This window comes from Aspergillus novofumigatus (genome assembly GCF_002847465.1).
Source record: "Aspergillus novofumigatus IBT 16806 chromosome Unknown P174scaffold_4, whole genome shotgun sequence".
Taxonomy (NCBI): domain Eukaryota; kingdom Fungi; phylum Ascomycota; class Eurotiomycetes; order Eurotiales; family Aspergillaceae; genus Aspergillus; species Aspergillus novofumigatus.
The window spans coordinates 1,837,867-1,858,837 of NW_020194277.1; the positions used below are offsets into that span (position 1 = coordinate 1,837,867).

The 20,971-nt window shown below is 51.0% G+C and overlaps 8 protein-coding genes across 8 annotated transcripts; 5 read left to right on the forward strand and 3 right to left on the reverse strand.

The window, feature by feature from the left end:
* The first annotated feature begins 800 nt into the window (after positions 1 to 800).
* On the forward strand, positions 801 to 1,841 carry P174DRAFT_512332 (aromatic alcohol reductase). Its single transcript, XM_024831865.1, has 2 exons — positions 801 to 919; positions 974 to 1,841. The coding sequence occupies exons 1-2, from the start codon at positions 884 to 886 to the stop codon at positions 1,793 to 1,795; spliced, it is 858 nt and encodes a 285-aa protein (XP_024682720.1). The 5' UTR covers positions 801 to 883; the 3' UTR covers positions 1,796 to 1,841.
* Positions 1,842 to 5,366: 3,525 nt separating this feature from the next.
* On the forward strand, positions 5,367 to 5,960 carry P174DRAFT_420686 (uncharacterized protein; the record flags this gene model as incomplete). The annotated part of the gene is made up of 2 exons (XM_024824886.1): positions 5,367 to 5,596; positions 5,762 to 5,960. The coding sequence occupies 2 exons, from the start codon at positions 5,367 to 5,369 to the stop codon at positions 5,958 to 5,960; spliced, it is 429 nt and encodes a 142-aa protein (XP_024682721.1).
* A 345-nt stretch (positions 5,961 to 6,305) lies between these two features.
* On the forward strand, positions 6,306 to 7,128 carry P174DRAFT_369154 (uncharacterized protein; the record flags this gene model as incomplete). The annotated part of the gene is made up of 2 exons (XM_024822262.1): positions 6,306 to 6,504; positions 6,560 to 7,128. 2 exons carry the CDS (start codon positions 6,306 to 6,308, stop codon positions 7,126 to 7,128), a joined length of 768 nt encoding a protein of 255 aa, XP_024682722.1.
* A 721-nt stretch (positions 7,129 to 7,849) lies between these two features.
* Positions 7,850 to 9,788, reverse strand: P174DRAFT_441410 (FAD-dependent oxidoreductase). The gene is made up of 3 exons (XM_024827301.1): positions 9,101 to 9,788; positions 8,527 to 9,054; positions 7,850 to 8,475 (listed from the first exon to the last, which is right to left on the reverse strand). Exons 1-3 carry the CDS (start codon positions 9,557 to 9,559, stop codon positions 8,254 to 8,256), a joined length of 1,209 nt encoding a protein of 402 aa, XP_024682723.1. The 5' UTR covers positions 9,560 to 9,788; the 3' UTR covers positions 7,850 to 8,253.
* A 182-nt stretch (positions 9,789 to 9,970) lies between these two features.
* P174DRAFT_389226 (uncharacterized protein) lies at positions 9,971 to 11,686 on the reverse strand (the record flags this gene model as incomplete). Its single annotated transcript, XM_024823437.1, has 6 exons — positions 9,971 to 10,336; positions 10,391 to 10,982; positions 11,040 to 11,075; positions 11,134 to 11,278; positions 11,331 to 11,413; positions 11,471 to 11,686. 6 exons carry the CDS (start codon positions 11,684 to 11,686, stop codon positions 10,296 to 10,298), a joined length of 1,113 nt encoding a protein of 370 aa, XP_024682724.1. The 3' UTR covers positions 9,971 to 10,295.
* A 711-nt stretch (positions 11,687 to 12,397) lies between these two features.
* Positions 12,398 to 15,124, reverse strand: P174DRAFT_441412 (putative G2/M phase checkpoint control protein Sum2). Its single transcript, XM_024827302.1, has 4 exons — positions 14,973 to 15,124; positions 14,864 to 14,899; positions 14,554 to 14,797; positions 12,398 to 14,279 (listed from the first exon to the last, which is right to left on the reverse strand). The coding sequence occupies exons 1-4, from the start codon at positions 14,993 to 14,995 to the stop codon at positions 12,870 to 12,872; spliced, it is 1,713 nt and encodes a 570-aa protein (XP_024682725.1). The 5' UTR covers positions 14,996 to 15,124; the 3' UTR covers positions 12,398 to 12,869.
* Positions 15,125 to 15,372: 248 nt separating this feature from the next.
* Positions 15,373 to 16,791, forward strand: P174DRAFT_406533 (WD40 repeat domain-containing protein; the record flags this gene model as incomplete). Its single annotated transcript, XM_024824108.1, has 4 exons — positions 15,373 to 15,413; positions 15,487 to 15,652; positions 15,738 to 16,403; positions 16,464 to 16,791. The coding sequence occupies 4 exons, from the start codon at positions 15,373 to 15,375 to the stop codon at positions 16,716 to 16,718; spliced, it is 1,128 nt and encodes a 375-aa protein (XP_024682726.1). The 3' UTR covers positions 16,719 to 16,791.
* A 189-nt stretch (positions 16,792 to 16,980) lies between these two features.
* Positions 16,981 to 19,800, forward strand: P174DRAFT_441416 (thioredoxin domain-containing protein). Its single transcript, XM_024827303.1, has 5 exons — positions 16,981 to 17,327; positions 17,383 to 17,500; positions 17,563 to 18,557; positions 18,635 to 19,067; positions 19,119 to 19,800. Exons 1-5 carry the CDS (start codon positions 17,229 to 17,231, stop codon positions 19,760 to 19,762), a joined length of 2,289 nt encoding a protein of 762 aa, XP_024682727.1. The 5' UTR covers positions 16,981 to 17,228; the 3' UTR covers positions 19,763 to 19,800.
* Positions 19,801 to 20,971: the final 1,171 nt, after the last annotated feature.

Consider the following 20,971-nt stretch of genomic DNA (forward strand, 5'->3'; position numbering starts at 1 on the left):
CGACCAATCTACTTAGGGTTCACCAGGAACCATCCGAATTCCCCCTGCCACTTTCGAAACGGGCTAGGCCCCTAGATCAAAGCTTGGGCTGTGCATCCTGCGCCAGCCTGGTAGGTTCTGGACTTCTGGTGGTGCGCCTGAGGAACTACAACTTTACGGAAAATTGTTCCAGACACAGCCTCCACCAGTTCCTCCAGTCGGTCCACGGTAACTGTAGGCCAGTGGAACCAGCTCGATCAATCATCAGACCACGTGGTGTTGACATGATAAGCTAAGGGTCCAGACCTGACTATATACCTTGATGGACAATGGTAGATATGAGTAGTTAACAATTCTCATACCTCCAGCTATTAGCCTATTGTGCGGTTGCACCTAACGAACCTAACGAACCTAACCAACCCAACCCCAGAAGCTAACTGCAAACGGCACTATATTTCGCCAAGTATCAATAAACCGTTCCAACAGCACGACTCAATGAACACGTTGATATACACTGTAAGTCTGTAAGTGTCTCAGTTTGAGAGATCAGCTTCCCTTGGCAATGAGGCTATGGCAGATGGAATAACATAGATAGTCAGCATCTATAAGCGTTATAGACAATAGACAGAGAGGCGCAGAAGGCACGAGGATAACCTTACTGCTATTACCAAACTTCTTCAGCAACGGTCTTGGATTTCTAATCATTAGAAATTAATCTAGATCTGAGGTTGTAGAGGGGTATACCGGGGTGCAGTATATATGTATATATATATCCCCTACCCCGCAGTAGTCAAGTCGATCAAGTCATAGCAATCAAGCAACTGCAAAGTACAACCCATCACAATCCACATTCACCTGTGTATATACATCATACTTCTACGAACCATCACCAAATCACAACACAATGGCACAGACAATCAAGAACGTCGCTCTCGCAGGGGTTCGTTTCGTCATTCATGCCTCATCTCACTAATGTTCCCACTGACAGACATAGGCAACCGGCAACACAGGCTCCTACATCCTAACCGCCCTCCTCGACACGGGTAAATTCACCGTCACCGTCCTCACCCGCAAAACAAACCCCAACCTGCCCACCAGCGTAACCGCCCAAGTCGTCGATTTCGACTCTTTCGACTCCATCACCGCCGCCCTAAAAGGCCAAGACGCCTTCATCGACGCCACCTCCACGCCCGACCCCAGCGTAGCCATCCGCCTCATCGACGCATCCGTCGCCGCAGGCGTCCACCGCTTCATCCCCGCCGAGTTCAGCATCGACCCCACCGCCACCACCTGCCGCGCCCTGCCCGTCTTTGCCGGCAAGGCCAAAGTCTACGACTACCTCCGCCAGGTCGCCGCCGACGGCCGGATAACCTACACCAGCATCTCGACCGGGGCCTTCCTAGACTGGAATCTGCGGACGGGGTTCTCGAACATCGACGTCGGCAAGAAGCGCATCGACCTGCTGAATGACGGGTCGCGGGTCAACCCCTGGACGCTTTTGTCCTCGGTAGGCAAAGCTGCGGCGAATGCTCTGCTGCGCGCGGAGGAAACCAAGAACAGGACCTGCTATGTGTGCAGTATCATGAAGAGTCAGAAGGAGGTGGGCGAGCTGGCGCAGGAGGCTCTGGGCAAGGAAGGCTGGAGCGTGCAGAGCCAGGATCCGGCGAAGGCGCTGGAGGATGCGATGGCGCAGTTCAAGGTCGGGAATGTCACGGTTGAGGTTATTGGGGCTATGATTCGGTGGACGCTTACGCAGCCGGAGAGCGCGGCTGGCTGGGCCAAGAATGATAATGAGTTGCTGGGGTCCCGACTATGACGGATGAGGAGGTCAAGCAATTGATTAAGCAGATTGCGGAGGAGATGAAGGCATAACCTTCTTCTTCTTCTGTTCTTTCTTTGACTATCTAATGCACTTGTCTATCATCTCTGTTGATTAAGATATGAAATAGAAGTCATTTTACCAGTACTGTGGCCCCGAAGTGTCTGTATTCTGTCTTTATCTGTAGGTATATAAAGACAACATCCTGAAGAGCACAGAATAGTAGTAGTCAAGCATAGCAATAGACCAACGGAAACGATTCCGTTGTGGATGGGAGTTTATGTGAATCGTCTATTCAGCAGCATAAGCCCCGTTGCAGTAGGGTGTACTATGAGGCATGTGAGAGGTTTACGACTACTGTCTTCCAATAAGTCAAATAGTCAGGGCTAAGCTCTCATATTCTGCATAGGCACTTTCCCGGCGCGCTAACGGGGAATTGAAATAAAATACCAGCCCGGACGAGTACTCGCCAGTCTAGGGTTTCATATCCATAATCCGTAGCGGTATCATAGTCTAACAGGAGACTGTTTGGATTGGAATTGTGGGAGGGATGGCACAGCTATAGGAGGATACAGAACCGGAGAGGCGGTTTAATACCGACGCTTACTGGGGGAAGTTCGAATCCTCAGCCAGGGATGATTATGTGGAAATCAATGCACCCCTGACCAACGCATGACCTTTTCAGAAGGGAGCTCCATCGCTGCCTGAAGAAGCTCCCTGGACAGCCTGTATTGCCTTGTCGCCACATTGGATCTCGACTCGTTTCGTTCCGTGTAGATCTGTATTGCCAGACGTGCCATCTCGTTGCCCACATCCATTCCATGCTGTCGTAGGTAAGTGGCAACAGGCAAGTACGGTGGCGCCGTACTCGCCGTCCCCGTACTTGCCTTCGACGTCCAGCATTTTCTGGAATGCGCCTACACGACCCGGCAGGTTGTCTTCGAGCGCGATCGATGCTTTCCGAAGGCACTTCGACAGCCGGCCCGCATAATCCTCAGAGTGACTCTTTAGAACTGCACGCGGTTGCGTAAGTGTCAAAGTGTAGGGTCGCTCAGCAGTCTGCACTAGACTTATAATCTTCAAGACCGGAAGTCACGAAGGGAGAGGAGGAAGGCCTATATAAGGATAGTCAGGTATTGAAAAGCATGGATAACTCTGATATACATACTCGTCGGAGCTATTAAAATAGCCCATTTTGGATCGCAGGTAGGTCTGTACAATACTCAGAATAAAAGTCGTACTTTCAAAGCAAGAGGCTTGAGCAAAAAAAGCCCCTTCTAAATTGCATGGAGGTTCATATAACACTCGGTATTAAGTTGTTCTTCATCTAAAGTTAGAAGCTTGATCAACGAAAGTGCAGTGACTGAGAAGAAAGAGACGTGGAAGAAACACAGAATTCACTGCCTGGCTCAACCATATAAACACATCACTCTGGTTGCTGTACATCACAGGAGAGAGCTGTCGTGGAGGTGTTGGTTGCTTGTAACCAATATCTCAAGTGGGAAAGAATGACTGAGTGCTGGCAGCATATCATCTTAGTACCTAGATATGAGGCTTTTTGAAGACCTCTGAGCATACACTGTGCTGGTATCTATGTCGTCCATGCCAGCGGAATATGTCAAATTTGATAGCATCTTTCTGCATGCCTGCTTTCACCCATCGCTCCAGTTGATGCCGCAGTTCACGGGCGGTCCGCCCCCCCCCCCCCCCTCCCCGGGGAATCTCGTCGTGTAGCCTCTTGCTGGTGCGAAGAATAGTAAGCGAAGTATTTGGTCTCGGACACGGCCGTTCTCTTCCAGAAGAACGTTTGGTGTCTGCATAATGGAGAAGCCAGTCCCATATACGGAGCCGAAGCTCAGGCGGTAGCTTTGCAAAAAACCTCGAGTTCAGTGCGTTGGGACGACATAATGTGTAGTAGAATGGACTGATGGATGAAAATGGGTAATGTTGCCAACTTGCGACAGAGATTTATGATTTAACTTATAGTGCTTTAGATGACCCACCCATTAACTATAGGGAGGAATGATATAATGACATCCAAATCGCATCAGCAACGTTTCTTGAAGCTTTCATCTTAGGCGTGTTATCTTGTCCAACCACGGAAAGAGACGCTGTACTCTTCATCTCTATTTATAGACAATACAGACTTAAGCCCTGCCCCTGATCACAACGTAGTCTTCGAATCTCCCAGTTGAGGTGCTCTTTGACCAATACATGATGCACTAAAAAGAAATAGGCACATTAGTCCAAGCCTGTGCAGTGACTGGCGCCTGAACTTGACCCTCCACCTCTGTCAGTACACCACATCTTGGTGCATGTGTGGCCTCAGAGCCTCTGCTCGAAGCTGGGACGCTAGCAATGTCAGTTACTTGAACTGAATGCATTTGCTTTCCGTCAACGGATTCAATCAATAGATCTCCCAAGAACCTTTCCCGTTTTCAACATTCGTCTGTCTCGCAAGGCAAACCACAATCCAGGAAGTGGGGAACCGAAGATATTAAGGCAATTTATCACTTTGATACCCTAAGAGAGTCCTGCATGGACTGAAATGTGTAGTAATATTGTTGATTATTTCGACTCAGGACCGCTTCAGCTTTGTAATTCATTATCGAAGACGGCAGCCAGCATCTCAACTATGTATAGTCCGCTACAGAGCTGTTTGGAATCTCTATTATACAATACCAACTGCTACAGGCTGTTCTTGATATGACTATTGTACAATATCTATTGACTTATCCAGGCCATGGTATAGAGGCGTGCATTGATTAATATCCAGCCGGGATAAAGATCATTCTGGATATAATTCTAGGACGGGGGTAGGGTTACCCATCGAGTCCAGCAACACTTCTAATCCATAATGTAATGGCAATGGGGAAACAATGACAACTGCCTGGCAGTATTTCTTTCAGAGCAAGTCATATCTAGGCTTCCTAAAGACAGACCCTATTGTGCATAAGACTCCTGATCCACCATGGCAGATGAATGTGATTGAAGATTGTGAAGCCCTGACCGATTATTGCATACTGAAGAGACACGGCCTCTTGGTATTCAGACATTGTCTTGAATAACTTGTCTCATACTCTCAATTCATAGCACTTTTCAGTATATGCATCAAAGAATAGCCATTCTAGCTCGAGTCCAGCACTTCCCCTATTCTGTACTTGCAAAGAAACGACATTCTAGGCAATAGACCTTGTTCAGTCTCTAGACGAATAAGCATAGATGACTGGCTTGTATAGCGATCCACACTGCAAGTCTGAATGAATTATTGATGAGCATACATGTCTTATAGCTCATCGTCAGGGATCACATTGGCATTGCTTGTTAACATGTGTACCAATCAATCGGTAGCCTCAACATATCCTGCTTCAATAGGAACACCTCTGTCAGTCACTTGGTATAGATACGTTGCTCTCCGTCAACGACAGTTTTCATCAGTAGATCCCCAAGAATCTCTCTACCATCTCCACCAAACAAGGTAAGCTCTCAGATCTCCTTGTATATCGACAGACAGCTAATCGGGGAACAGCCTTAACACTTTTGCCGGACATCACTGACCGCAGCCAAAATGAGCCTTCAACCTGTAAGCATTCCTTTGGATCAACTGTGCGCTGTGCGCTTGCTGATTTTCCTGGCATCCAAGTATGATACTCTCTTGACCTTTCACGATGAGTACCGGGCCGCGAGTGCTCAAGACTACGAGGGCGCCGTAAGTGGCGTGTGGGACCTCCTCCTCAATTACTACTTCAACCAAAAGGATGGGTTTGTCCACAGAACCCAGGACAAAGTGGAAGGGGGGTATGTCGATATGAGTAGCTACCAGTGGGTAGTTCGGCCAAATCAACCTAGGCGTGTGAGGACGCCATTCCTTGTGACGCAGTGCAAGCGCACTGCAAGAGAGAACGACAAGGCCACCTGGGCGGAGGGCTTGGATCAGCTGGACTGATACATGAGATACATGAGATACATGGTGTCTCAACACCCATGGCGGCATCCCCAATACGGCATTATCGCCGTCGGCAGATATGCCGAATTCTACAAGTGGAACGCGGCCGCATCTGCCCCAGCGATCTACGCCGGCCGATATGACATCTTGCGCGATTCTGCTGACGTTCATGAGCGCCTCATGGAGATCCGGGCGGAGCGCCTCGCTGGGCGGTAGTTGAGTTGCGGTAGCAACCATGGCTGAAATGGCCTACTTCTAGCAAGGACCGTTTAGATAGACACATATCAAGCTTCAAGCAATCTTCATAAGGCACCGTACCTTCGTAGTTACTGGCATGAGTGACTTTTGGATGTGAACTTGTGAAGGCTACTTACTTGGACAGTTTCTCTCTAGAGATAATATCCATATCCGATATAGAATGGTCATATTCTTTCCTTTGGTTCTCACGTTGAAGTAGAACCAGAGGAACGCGATTGCTTCCCATTGTCACCATGACATCAATATCCAGATATTATCAGACTTTTTCCTTTGAGTACTTCAAGTTTCAAACCAAATAGCACAATGAGAGGCTACTTTTACACTGGCTGTGTCGTATGTGGCATTGAAGCCGGGGTTAGCTCCTGCCAATCGATCTGTGCTCATTACAGGGATTTGAAGGAGTCGGGTCAGGGAGCCCAGCTGCTTTGGGTCGATGCAGACGAGTTGGAAAGAACGTATCGTTTCCGGGAGAAGAGTGATTGGGTGGATACTTTACGCCTAAGTCGATTTCCTTTCTTCCCTTCAATCGATTGAGTTGAGCTGATCATCACACACAGTCTATTTTGATCGATCGAGCCAGGCGTACCGACTATCCGGTATTGCACATCTTGCAGATCCCAAAAAGACCTACTTTAAGGCTCCAATCGACAGGAACCAAGCATGCATTGGCTTAACCGACCGAGACCCATCCGGTCTAGTCAGGTACCACCCTCAGAATATCGCTTTGTGGTCCGACTCATTGGCTAAGCCGGTGGACTGGCGTGAATTTGCCTTTGCGGTTCATGCCTCATGTTGGTCATTGACCCTGAGAATTATTGGTCCTGACGCGGAGGATCATCTCCCTACCACCCTTGCTGTCTCATTAAAAAGGATGACGGAAGTCCACACCGAGGAGTTTCGGGTTCTGGATTCATGTAACAAGAAGCAGCGCGCACAGGGTACGGGTAGCCGGCATCTCCGGGACCAAGTCAATCAATCAATCGATGGAAAACGATGGCTGACTCTGCTCTGTTTCAACTGTAGATCCCTTTCGAAGCCCAGTCGTCGGGAAGCTGATCGAAGAATGCAAGCGACGACGGGCAGGACCTGCTCCGGCTCTGCGCCGGTCCTCCCGAGTGAGGTCTAGGATGCCGCGGCTAAACCTGCCTTGCGACGTTCTCTGCTTGATTCTCGACAGGTTGGACTACCTGAGCGTCCGACGGTTCTGTCAGGCCGTAGACTGCCCCCGATGGACAGCTATTGGCGCTGTCGAGCTGCTCCTCATCTTTTTGAGCTGGACGAGATCCGACATGAGGACCTTGACTGGCGGCACCTGTGCCTCGAGATTGAGAAGCTACGGAGGAGTAGCGAAACCTTTTGGGCTCGAGATCGTACACTGGAAATACTGCGTCATAACAAGGATGCCTGCCTGCGGAATTTGAAGAAGGCACAACCACTCACCCCGAAGGACGTTATCAATCATATCCAGTTTGGCGTGGGACGTGATTCAGGGCTTAATCGTGTATTCAAGTATCCTGTTGAGTTTAACTAAGATCTAAATCTATTGATAGTAGACTGTTTGCAGTGGACGCTACACCTGTACCCCTAGCCAGTGCATTCTATTCTTCCCCTTGCCGAGTCTCTCAGTTTCATCCAGCTCATCCCATTACATTCATAGAGCTTAGCAGACAGGGCTATTATATTACCTCATGCTGATTCGTGTCGAGCACAGATTGACTAGACATTTTGTCATAAGCGAGTCATATGCCTCGGATAGAGTTCCATTGATCCAACCACAACCTCTTACTGTAGAGTGTAGACTATACAATATGAATCGCTCGAAGAGGCCTCGTCCTACCGAGTTATTTGCAAGATTCATTAAAAGACAGTCACCATTCTGTACAATACCAAATACAAGAAGCCTGCTTCAATCGGGCAAAGGATATATCACATAACACACGAGAAACGTCAAAGCTTCACCTGAGCAGACGGCTGCTGGCCAACGACAGTGCCATTCGATAACTTCAATCCAATGGGAAGACCTCGGATATACTGCTGCGTGAACGGCTTTCCCCGGCGTTTGGCCAGAACCTCCTCGACGTCCTTGTACATGTCGTATCTGAGTCGCAAGTTAGACAGCGTGCAGGCAACCTATTAACAGTCACGACTCACCCATTCATCTCCTCGATCGTCAGCTTGTCCTTCTCGCTGGCGACCTTGTACTTTGGGATATTGGTGTTGCTTGAGAAACCTGTCGACGTTAGCATCGACTTCACCTGTGAACCGGAGGTACACTACCAATCCGCTCGTTGATATTGACTGCTGCCTTGGCCGACGCCGCCTGCACCTTCGTGACACGCGGTAGTCGAATCTCCTGGTATGCCTGCAGCGCCTCGGCGACATTGCCGTCAAAATAGTCCGGCCGGAAGAGGATGCCCAGCGCAGCGGCATCCTCGATAGCCATGCAGGCGCCCTGACTCTGGTGCGGCATCATCTACAACATATCAGCCGAGAGCATCCCGACCGGACACGGGGAACAACGTACCGGATGGCCAGCATCGCCCAACAGACACACCATATTTCGGACCAGATACGGGTACGGCTGATGCACCCACAGCCGCCACGGCCGGATCTCCTGCCCGATCGCCAGATGCGCCCGAACCTGCTTGTCCAGCTCGGGATACGGCGCCAGCAGCTCCTCCACCGGCCGGTCCGTGCCGCCCCAAGTGTGGTTCGTGAAATCGCCCTTTTCCCGCGGGAAGAAGCAGTAGTACGAGAGCAGGCTGCCGCCGTTGCAGGGCGACAGCACGATCTTGTCCCAGCTGTTGTTCTGCCCGCCCCAGTACTCCAGCGCGCTGTGCTGCGAGTAATCGACCAGCCCGAGTCGGACGGCGTCCTCGGTGCGTACGTTGGCGTGCAGACAGCTCGAGTCGGCGGGTTTCTTCTCCGGCTTTAGACCGATGATGCTACGCACGGCGGAGCCGATGCCGTCTGCGCCGACGATGAGGTCGTGCTGGGCGGTTTTGCCGTTGGCGAAGGTGATCACCCCTGTCTGGAGGTCGATGTCCTTGCACTGCCTCGCTTAGTACCATATCTATGTGGTGAGTCAGAAGCCCTACCTGATGGTTCACGAGCAGCTTCACCGGCGTCCCCTCCCCTTCCTCTTGCATCGCGCAGTCCTTCAACATGGCATGCATGTACTGCCGATGGAACATGTAGTACACGTACCCCCAGCGCTCCTCATACCCATCCAGATCATACACGCTGACAGGCTCCCCCGTCTTCCAGTCGCGGTTGATCAGCTTGCGCAGCACAACCGGGTCCCCCTTTGCGATATCCACTTTCCACTCCTGCAGCCAGCGCGTGCCGTTCGCCGCACATGAGATCGAAGCGCCCACTTCCCCGGCGAAATCATGGCGCTCGTAGATGGTTACCTCGTGGCCAGCGCGGCGCAGCGCAATAGATGCTGCCAGGCCGCCGATGCCGCCTCCCACGACGCCAACGCTGAGTCGTCTCCAGCCTGTGCCGGTGGATCGCATGTTGCTTGCTGAGTCTGTATTTGGGTGTTGCAGTCGCATGTTGAGTATTTTGTTGCACGTTTGGAGATTCGTTCTGAAAATCTAGTGACGAGGTCTTATACTTCGTTCGTTCATCATGGCCGCCGCGAACCGCAGTACTATGTGCGGGCCGCAGACCGGTGCACTATCCGCAGTGGAGCTTGGTAGATTCGTAGATCAGAAGAGAATCAGGATCGCCGTTTCTATCCCCATTCAGCTGATGATATCTTCGAGTCGGATTGATGTGAGCTTCGTCCTATTCCTTTTCTGTGAACCGTGGCTCGATCCGCATACTTTTTGTATCCGCCCCGCGACTCGCCCCCGCATCCGCTCCGAGGGCGTGTGATCGATGATGTCTGGGACTGATATCATCGTTGGTGCATTATTAATATTCTATTATGGATTGATGAGATTGTTCGTTTTGAGTCCTGACTGCTCTGGTTGTTGTTGTTGTTCTCCTTCCTGGAGTACATGTACCGTTCTTTGGAAGAGAGTTCAAGAGGTATACATCCCTCGTCAATCTAGACAGACGTTAGCACATTGCAGAAGGGATGGTAATCCTTATAGACAGCGCTACAAGGCAAGAAGTGCTTAATTGCAAGCCAAGCTTGATCTCTACGTTGCCGATGCACAACTTGTTGACTTTGTCTAGAATTTTGTACCTATATAAGTGTCTTCGGCAGAAGGAGTGATTCACCATAGAGATATTGCTAATCGAGACGCTGATACATAGAATAGTTCAACATACAGCTTAGCTCTAAAGAATAGCTGTCGCGTTTGCATGAGATCCAACACCACCTAAATCACAGTTAGCCATCATTCAATACCACATCGGTCGAAGGTAACACATACCAGCAACATTGGCCGGAGCGCTCGTCATGAAGAATGTCCACTTCTTCCTTTCCCGGCACTTAACCGCCAACTTCTCCAAATCCCACATCTCGCCCAGTGGCATGCCCCACAACGCCAGAATGCTCTGATGCATGTAGTTGCCGTCAATCGGCGGCCAGCACTCGAACGTGGGCGAGTCTCCTGCAACCGCGGCAAAGTAGCAGTCATGAAGCCAGTCCTTTACAGCCTCTTCTTGCTTCAAACCAGCCCACTTGGAATCATCGTGTGCGCGCTGGGCGGCCGCTGTGCGCTCCGCCGGAGTCAGCTGGTCATACCGCTCTACAAACCCCGAGCGAACCATGAGGATGTCGCCCACTTTGATGTCCCCGCCTTGCAACTCCGGACGGAGATCGATCCCCTGGTACGTGGCGCAGGCTTTGAGGTCGGCAAAGGAGATGGGGTGCGCCGTATAGGGGTCATAGTCGACGTTGTGGACTTTCGCGTAATGGCGATAGTCGAGCAGGATGCCGCGGCCGGCAATACCATGGACAGCCCAGTGGTGGATGCTGCAGCGGAGGTTCGCGTTTTCGCCGACGATGTCGGAGGCTTTGGTCTGTGTCTCGTTAGGTGTGACTGATGGAGGGAGGGATGGGGCGCAAGAGACACATACGCTGTTGTAGAAGGTTTGAGAATCGATATGCGAAAACTGTTGATCTGTCAACTCTAAACCTCGAACCATAGCAGAGACCTGCTCGCAGCCTTACATGTCTGAACCCATCCCATTGCGTACCACTCTGTGTGTTCAACGTATACGTATCATCGTACGCCACGCCATCGACCAGTAACTTGATTTTATGCTGGAAAGCCTCCCGTCCAAAAGCCGGAGTCTCGGGAACATTCAACGGAAGGCTATCTCCCATCAGTCATCTCACTCAAACATCTACGGCATGACGTGTCTCACTCAAGCCGAATCATTTCCCCCGTCTGAATCTCCGCCGCGGCAGCCTTCACCCGCTCCGGGGTAAGCAGATTCAATCTTCCAAGCTACGCACACCACATCAGCGTCTGACTGCAACTTCTCCGAAGAACCATTTGACTCACCGAATCATCTTCACCCCACACCCAAGCTGCACCTTCCGGAGCGCCGGTGAGCGCGGGCAACTCCTTGCGAGAAGGAAACCGCGCGCAAGTAGGATCCCAGGGGAGCCGGTCAGGCTCTTGCACTCGAGAAGACATTGTATCAGGCAACACCGAGGCAGAGATAGGATTTGAGGACAGAGTATCGGCGACTTTCTTGAGTCGATGCGAGGCGACCATGGCGACGAGGAGTTCTTGTTTATATAGTTGGTGGGACGCGCGATCTTTGTGCTACAGCGTCGGTGGGGGTCCTAGTTTATTGACGCAATTGTGGACAAGAAGAGAACTGCAACCGAGACGATCCTCGGTATTTAGTGGTTTTACAAACGGGAAGGTGGATAATGCTTGTCCACAGTTTCGTTTCAGGCTGAGATATGGGCCTCTGGCTGTAGCCGTGGGACGGTGGGAGTGACGAAGGGCAGTCCCATTCTTTCTCCACTCCTTATATCGACCAGCATCCATAGTGCGGGGAAACAGTGCATCTGTCTGATCTATCCAGTGTCCATGCGTCTAGAATGAGAGAGCAGAAAGCTTGTTCGGCCGAGGTGAACAGGACAGTGTGTGGGTATTGACCCTGAAACGCGGAGGTTAAGGGGCGATCATCCAGTTCATACTACGTAGGCACTTCAGCATCGACCCTGCTTGGACTATCGAAAGAACGGACCAACGCTGCAGCAAGCGCAGAAGTTTCGGACATCCCCCAGTGAAGATTGTTTTCAATGTGTCCAACATCCAGGTGCTTAAAGCGGCTCCGCACACAACAGGTGAATGTGGGCAGTTCTCCACACGTTTTGAGCCGAGGATAAGTCTAGTATCTTTGGCCGACCCCTCAGTCATCATCGATCTATCTGAGTGGGCAAATGGATATTACAAGCTGTAGGTCAAGGCATATTGGGCTAGGCTCGAGGGCCCTTTTTTTTGTGATTTCATTCAGAATGATATCTTCTCGAATATGGTACATAAGTCAGGTGTGCCTGCAGTCGACAGCCACATGAGAGATAAAGCCTTCAACAGGCAGGGCATCAACACATCAGCCAGATCCAGGACGAAACGCAGACTACTCGTCCTGACAGGTAAAGGGAAAATAAACTGTTCATCATCACCGTCTGTGCGGTCACCAAGGCCATGCAAGTGGTAAAATAGATAAACGCCGTGAACGGAAACCATATCAAAACAACACAACGCTCACCAAGCCCGCCGTGATTCGTACTAGTCCCAATCGCAACATTAGAGCTTGATTGATATCGAGTATTTTGTAGGATGCGACCATCCAGACGCCGAGATTCATCAAAAACAACAGAAGTCGGTGAGTAAAATCGCTAATCGAACAGCATCAAGGAATCTCAAAAGAATGAGACGGTGATTAGATCGGTGCAGGCACCCCAGTAGACTGCGAGTTGCTGCGTCCCCGATAGTTACCACGGCCTCGAGTGTTGTAGCCGCGGCCATAGCCACCACGACCGCGGCCACCGTAGCCTCTGCCTCTGCCACGGCCTCTGTAATGACCGCGATAGCCATCAACGCTACCCTGGCCGAAGGTCTCAATGTTCCGTTTCTCTTCTTCGCCGCGCCACTCACGACCGCCAGGTCGACCTCCGGAGCGTTCCTCGCGGTCGCGAGCCTCGCTGGAGATGTTGTCGAAGAATGAGGAAGATTTGTTGTAAGCAGAGGCACTGGTGGACGGCGCATGATGACTGGTATCAACAGCTTCGACCTCACCGTGCTCGACGAGTGCTTCGGACTCGGTAACAGGAGAGCCGGTGGCAATAGCTTCCTTGACCAGATCTTGCTTGTTGAACTTGGCATTGGCACTTTCAAAGTCATAGTCAGTGTCGGGAACTTCAACCTTCTTGGCTGGTCCCTGGTAATGACCGCGATGACCACTACGTCCACCACGATGTCCACCGCGTGGAGGACGGCCGCCTTCGTGCGTCTTCAATTCACCCATTTGCTTGGTCACGGCGTCAACAGCTGCATCCTGCATGGACTGTTTCTGAGCATTAGGCTGTGGCAGCTTGGCCATGGCGGCAGCAACCGCAGCAGTTGCAGCACGAGTAGCCTCCGTGATAGCGGACAACGCAGGTCCTTGTGACACATTATTTCCAGGAACACTAGCAAGAGGAGGATTGGCTACAGCCGGAATAGGCGGCTTAGGTAGGTTGGTGACAGGAATCGCTGGCTGAACACGACCGCCCTTAGGTCCAGTGGGAGGTACCTTGGATGGTGTTCCAGGACCAGCTCCCAGAGCAGCTGCTTGCGCACTTTGAGAAGTAGAGGCCTTTACGGCTTCTGTTACGGAAGGCTTAGACTCGACGGGGGGTGGAGGAGGATTTTGTGCAGATGGAGCAGGGGCAGGTGTGGCGTTCCGGCTAGCGGGCTTACTCGTCTGCCGTTCACCAACCGGGAGCTCCGACGTGGGCTTGGGTACATTTACAGGACCCGCGCCCGGGGCTCCAGCTCGATTCTGGGGAGGGGGAGTTTGGTGTGGTCCAGGGGCAGTAATAGGCATCTGAGGAGGAAATTGTCCTGGTCCTGGAGGAAATCCCTGACCAGGAGGAGGGTACCATCCCGGTGGAGCACCATACGGCATGTTCGGAAATCCAGGTCCAGGTGGGAAGCCAGGAGCGCCAAAGCGTTGTCCATAAGGTGGGTAGAAGCCTGGGAATGGTGGCTGCTGAGGATATCCAGGGGGGCTGGGACGAGGAACCTGAGACTGCTGTGGTAGTTGAGATTGAGTAGGTCCAGGAGGGGCGGGTCCTGGGCGAGACATGCTCTGTTTCATTCAAGTCAGCAAATTGTCCAAATTGCAACAGTCATGTCTGTAACAAAGAAAGAACACATTGCATGGTTTTTGTTGATCATCAGAAGGAAGGCAACGGAAATCTCTACACGGTTTTGCGCATTCAGAACAGGTCTGTGAGTTTACATCCGAAATATTTCATCACCTGATCAACCAACCCGACCGTGTCAAGTCGAGCGACTTGCACACATGGGGTCCCATGGTATGAAGGGAAGGGGAAAGAAATCAAAGGTCCGGTTGAACTTACCCCTAGGATAGCGGGATCGTCTGGCACCTGAGGAGGTTCAGGCTGTGCATTCTCCTTCTTCTCCTCAGCTACGCTAATGTCCTTTACATCACTTCCACGGAAGACAATGTATTCATAGACACTGGCAGACGGAGGGATCTCCTCAGCCGGATTTCCTCGTCTGCCTTCTGTTCCAAAAGAGACGACATTTTCAAGGGCTATTGTCGAGGCCTCAGGGTTGATCTCATGTAAAGTACCAACGTAACTAGGGATAAGCAGGTTAGTCAATGGGTCGAGCAAGCGAGTCGGTTCAAATAGAAGGTCATCATACCGAATGTCACTCTTGGAGATCAGGTTGAAACGCTGACTGCTAGGTGTTAACTCCAGTCTACAAGCCGTACAAGCCCCGGTTCAGACCAGTGTAGGCATTAAAGACTGACCCTATGAGATGGTTCATATCCATGCTGGACAGGGTTTGCGCGGACAACCGCGCCAGAAGAGGGGACGGAAGGAAGAGAGGGAAGAGGAGAGAGAAAAGAAAAGAAATCGATCAGAATTTATAGCTGCGAGAAAGAGACGGAAAGTAAGCGAGCGAAGCGAGAGAAAAGAGAGAAGGGAAAAGGGTTGAGACCGGCTACCGTGTTTTTGTGGTGGGAAAGCTCTGAACTACGGCGAACCACAGGAGCTTAGTGAGCAGGTCCGTCGTCTCTTTTGGTCTTTTCTGCGGGATGCTCAGGATCCAAGTCCCACCGCCAATGCTACCTACGGCTACACTGAACGAGAAAATACTCTATAATTCGTTGAATAAAATTTAATATCTGGCTACCATTTATATTCATCATGTCGCGTTCTACGCATCGGGACGACTTCTTTCAAACCTCGTTCGTGATGATACTACCGGGTTGCTCTGTGTTGCTCCCTCTCACTAACTAATTGTGCCTCCTAATTTTGCAGGGCTGCCTTGGAAGAGCAGAAGCGAAAAGACGCTAAATCTCGGAACACAGATGGGAGCCCCATCAAGTTGCAGAGTAAGATATTGGCCATTGCAGCAGATCCTGTGAGCCCAGGTGCTGTGTTTGTTGCGCAGAGTACTGGAACTGTCCGGAAGATTATATTAGAAGTAGGTGCATGGTATCCTTTTCGCTGGATGCCACACTGGTACTCGTAACTAAATCAATCTTTCACTTTTTTTGCCATTGTTGCAGACAGGTGAGACTGCTGCCGTTTTCAAGGGCCCGACTGCCCCAGTGACAAGCCTCTGCTTCAGTCCTAATGGCAAGCTGTTGTTTGCGGGTTGCTGGGATAAGACCATTTGGAGCTGGGATGTGGCTTCAGGACAGCCGCAACACCGATATGAAGGCCACACCGACTTCGTAAGATCGGTCATCAGCTCAAGCCTACGTGGGCAAGATCTTCTGATTTCAGGAGGCGCCGATGCGCAAATCTTAGTTTTCGACATCGCCAGCGGAAAGCGACTTTATACGCTCAAAGGCCACGCCAAGGGTGTCCAGGCCTTGATTATGGATGGGGCTTGCCTCGACCCGGAGAGCAAGTCACTTGTTGTATTTAGTGCTGGCAGTGATCGAGAAATTCGTTGGTTTGACATTACCTCCGGCAGTCAAGATCTCACCGCCATGGATCCTCTTTTGGCGCATGACACAAGCGTTTACAAGTTGTTCATCGACAGCGACGGAGATCTATGGACGGCTTCTGCTGATAAGACAGCCAAGTGCCTCGTGAGGGAGGATGGTTGGAAAGCGAACCTGACGCTGAGTCATCCGGATTTTGTTCGAGATGTTGTAGTCTACGAGCAAGGTGGTTGGGTCATCACCGCATGCCGGGACGAGGAAGTTCGAGTATGGAATCGCTCGGTCAGTCAATGTCTATGGAAGAGCGGCCTGTCCTCTATCACTAACCTCTATAATTCACAGACCGGTCAACTTTATCATACGTTTTCCGGACACTTCGAAGAGGTTACGGGGCTCGTTCTCATAGGGTCTACCGTCGTCAGCGTCAGCATTGATGCTACTATTCGCCAATGGTCTTTGAGTCCTGACGACCTACGAACGGCAGTGGAAAAAGCCAAGAGAACCAAGGCTGAGGAGGAGGAATCGGAGCAAAACCCCGAATCGATGCTAACCGAGGAAGAAGAGCGGGAATTGGCGGAGTTGATGAATGAGGATTAATAGTGTTTAGGGCAGGATCATACTAGATACCGTTGTCATAAACCTGGACAGACATTAACAAGACACATGTTACAGTATACAAAGCCAGCTATCTACTTATTATTCCCCATCTAGTCTACGTGCTAGCGACAGTGATCAACTCCATCGATCGACATCAAGTGTCCGGGCGTCACGTGATAGCTTGATGCATAAATGACGCACTCCGGCGGTGATCTCCCGGATGCGGGACAGGCTAACGCCCGTAGCACATACTCTCCTCCCCCAGAGCCCAACTCTTGTTCACTAGGGGTACATTCTTATTGCTATACTCGGGTAGTATTTGCAGTCCAACGGATCCCTGTCACTCTGTCTGTTCTCGGAATAGTCTGATCAGAGCTTCCTCTTGTGACTTGAGCCGAATAGTCGCCGTATCTTATCAGTGGGCAGCCCCCCCCTTCGTCGTATTCTGGTACGACAATTTCCAACTTGTTGACGACAGCTCGCTACACAATCACCTCCTGATTATGCAAGATGGCGACAACAGCAGCCATGCATCCTCAAACACACCTGGGCGGTGCGGACCATGAGCCGAAGCTTGTCAATAGGCTGCGGGATAGCAGGTCGCCTTATGTGAGACGCACATACTGCAGACAATTCAAGTTGCCGATTCTAATGTCTTCATCAGGTCAGAGCTCACATGAACAATCCGGTCGCCTGGCAATTATGGGATGCAGAGGCCATCGAATTAGCCAGACGGTATAACCGACTCATCTTTTTGAGCATCGGTTATTCAGCGTGTCACTGTGCGTTTCCCCTTGTATGCACGTTGTAGAGGTGGTAATGCTAAGAAAATAATGTGATCCAGGGTGCCATGTCATGGAAAAGGAATCGTTCATGTCGCAAGAAGTAGCCTCGTTGCTGAACGAATCCTTCATTCCGATCAAAGTCGACAGAGAAGAGAGACCTGATATCGACGACGTTTATATGAATTACGTCCAAGCTACCACCGGCTCTGGCGGCTGGCCTTTGAGTGTATTTCTGACACCCAATCTTGAGCCTGTGTTTGGTGGCACCTACTGGCCTGGCCCGAACTCATCAACACTCTCCAGACAGGACACAGTCGGATTCGTGGATATCCTGGAGAAACTGCGAGATGTGTGGAAGACTCAGCAGCAGCGATGCCTCGATAGTGCGAAAGAGATCACGCGACAACTGAGGGAGTTCGCCGAGGAAGGAACACATGCCCAACAAGGCGATCGGCAGGCGGATGAGGATTTGGACATCGAGCTTCTGGAGGAGGCCTATCAGCACTTCGCTTCGCGATATGATACTGCAAACGGAGGCTTTTCCCGGGCGCCCAAGTTTCCCACGCCTGCCAACTTAAGCTTCCTCCTGCGCCTGAAGACATACCCAAGCGCCGTGTCGGACATTGTAGGAGAAGAGGAGTGTGACAAGGCAGCTGCCATGGCAGTGAGCACGCTCATTAGTATGGCGCGCGGAGGAATCAGGGATCACATCGGCCATGGTTTCGCGCGATACAGCGTGACCGCGGATTGGAGTCTGCCCCATTTTGAAAAGATGCTTTACGACCAGGCTCAGCTTCTGGATGTATACGTCGACGCGTTCAAAATCACGCATAACCCTGAACTCTTGGGTGCCGTATATGACCTTGCCACCTATCTCACCACCGCCCCAATTCAGTCGCCTGTGGGTGCTTTTCACTCATCCGAGGACGCAGACAGTCTGCCAACGCCTAACGACACGGAAAAGCGTGAAGGAGCCTTTTATGTCTGGACTTTGAAGGAACTCACGCAAGTTCTCGGCCAGCGAGATGCTGGTGTCTGCGCTCGACACTGGGGGGTGCTTCCTGATGGTAACATTGCCCCGAACACGACCCGCACGATGAATTCATGAATCAAAACGTGCTTTCCATCAAGGTCACTCCGAGCAAGCTCGCAAGAGAATTTGGGTTGAGCGAGGAGGAGGTCGTGAAGATCATCAAGTCGGCAAAACAGAAACTACGTGAATACCGTGAGACGACACGGGTACGTCCCGATTTGGATGACAAGGTTATTGTGGCTTGGAACGGACTTGCCATCGGTGCGCTCGCCAAATGCAGTGCCTTGTTCGAAGAGATCGAAAGCTCAAAAGCTGTGCAGTGTCGCGAGGCAGCAGCACGAGCGATCAACTTCATCAAGGAGAACTTGTTTGAGAAGGCGACGGGCCAGCTCTGGCGTATCTATCGCGATGGTAGCAGGGGAGAAACACCTGGCTTTGCGGACGACTACGCTTATCTCATTCACGGTCTGTTGGATATGTATGAAGCTACGTACGACGACAGTTATCTACAATTCGCGGAGCAGCTGCAGAGTATGTTCCATGATCGCGGTTCATTTGATTGAACTATACTGACGCAAGCAGAATATCTCAACGATAACTTCCTTGCCTATGTAGGCTCGACACCAGCGGGTTACTACAGCACACCTTCCTCCATGACACCGGGCATGCCGGGTCCACTTCTTCGTCTGAAAACTGGAACCGAGTCAGCTACACCATCCATCAATGGGGTCATCGCTCGTAACCTGCTCCGTCTCTCGGCACTGCTAGAGGAAGAGGAGTACCGTACACTGGCCCGCCAGACATGCCACTCCTTCTCCGTGGAGATCCTGCAGCATCCTTTCCTGTTCGTTGGCCTCCTTGATGTCATTGTCGGACTCCAGACGACAACACGGAGCGTAACGGGGGTCTTCTGCACTGCAAACCTTCCTCATAGCGTTACTTCGGAAGGGTCTGGTAGACTCATCAACAAGCCAGACGAGCCCGTGTCTGTACGGGATATGATTATCAAAAAGATCCGGAGCGAGGCTGGGTCGACGATGGTCACGTCGGCTACGGTCACATCACTAGTCGACATCAGGCCATCCCATCTTGGTGACTTTGTTGGCAACCAGTCTTTCTGGCTCAGGACTCGGAACCCACTATTCAAAGAGCTCAAGCCATCGGAGCCGGCGAAGAATTATTTGATGGTCTGCGAGAGCGGCAGGTGCACGATGATTGACGTCTAAAAGTGCTGATAGAGTTAATTTTCGATTTTGCTTTTCTTGGTCAGCTTGGTGTTTCAAGGTTTTCCTGATTCTTTTGGACTTTGAATAAGGGCTAAATGTACTCTATTCGGGCCACACTCTGTGGCTTGCTAGAAGTTACAGCAACATTCAATCTGAAAAATCTTAGCTTTATTCGCCGAGTACTATTCTACCAGAGTATCCTCTCATCTCCAACAAGAGATGAAGATCGTGTTGACCAATTGAATCTGACCCGACAACTAGGATCAACAGTTACAGCTAAGACAGGTAACATATTAGCTGCTCAGCAAGTGCTCATTCTGAAACGAAGGGCTTTCGTCGCGGTCCAGGCGCATGGTGAAGGGCATCGTACGACGACCTGCAGATAGCTAGTTGGCCCGACGGAATCGCAATCGGATCGCATCTCAAACTCTGCGGACAGGGATGATGGAAGCTTGTTTCAGGTGCAGGAGTGGTTTGAGCTCACCACGAGTTTGTGGGTGTGAGATCATCGTGGGTGCAGGTTCTTCACTGTGGTACAATTGTTGTAGCCCTAGTATAATCTTTGTGCTACATCTACAGGCCATTATCGCTGTTATATCTAAGCCTTTGTGGAATGTAATATGGCCTGGCATCGGGCTTGAACCTTGCAGACTGAGATATATATCTCGTCCTCTGCGAAAAATTTCGATGACACCTTTAAACATGTGTAAGCCTTTTAATTCCCTTTGATTAATCTATCGCGTCCGTCCCTTAATCTCGAATCTATTAACTACTCGGTAATGAAGTGACAGATGACACATGGGACGTCACCTCACGCCTGCAATCTCGCTTCATTGGCGATGACGCTGAGGCGCGGAATGGGAAGCTACCAGGGGACTCAGAAGGCATAACAGGCTTATCAGATCTGTGTATCCGTACTGTCGATGTGGATGTGTCAAACAAAGGATTCTGATGATCTGACCCTGTTGGCTAGCCTCGCATCTGCTACCGCCATGTCTCGGCTAGGAAAAGCCACCGGCCTATGCAGACGATGCGACGTGCACACGAGTCACCCAGCAATCCAGACCCGCAAAGTCCAGAAAAGAACATGGCAAAATGGTCTGGACTTTGTTCCTGTCGAATATTAATTACTTGACTACGGGGGAGTCTATATCCGCTGTAGAAAGTCGATCAGTGATGTAGCCTAATACCCTCAAATTTAGTCTAATG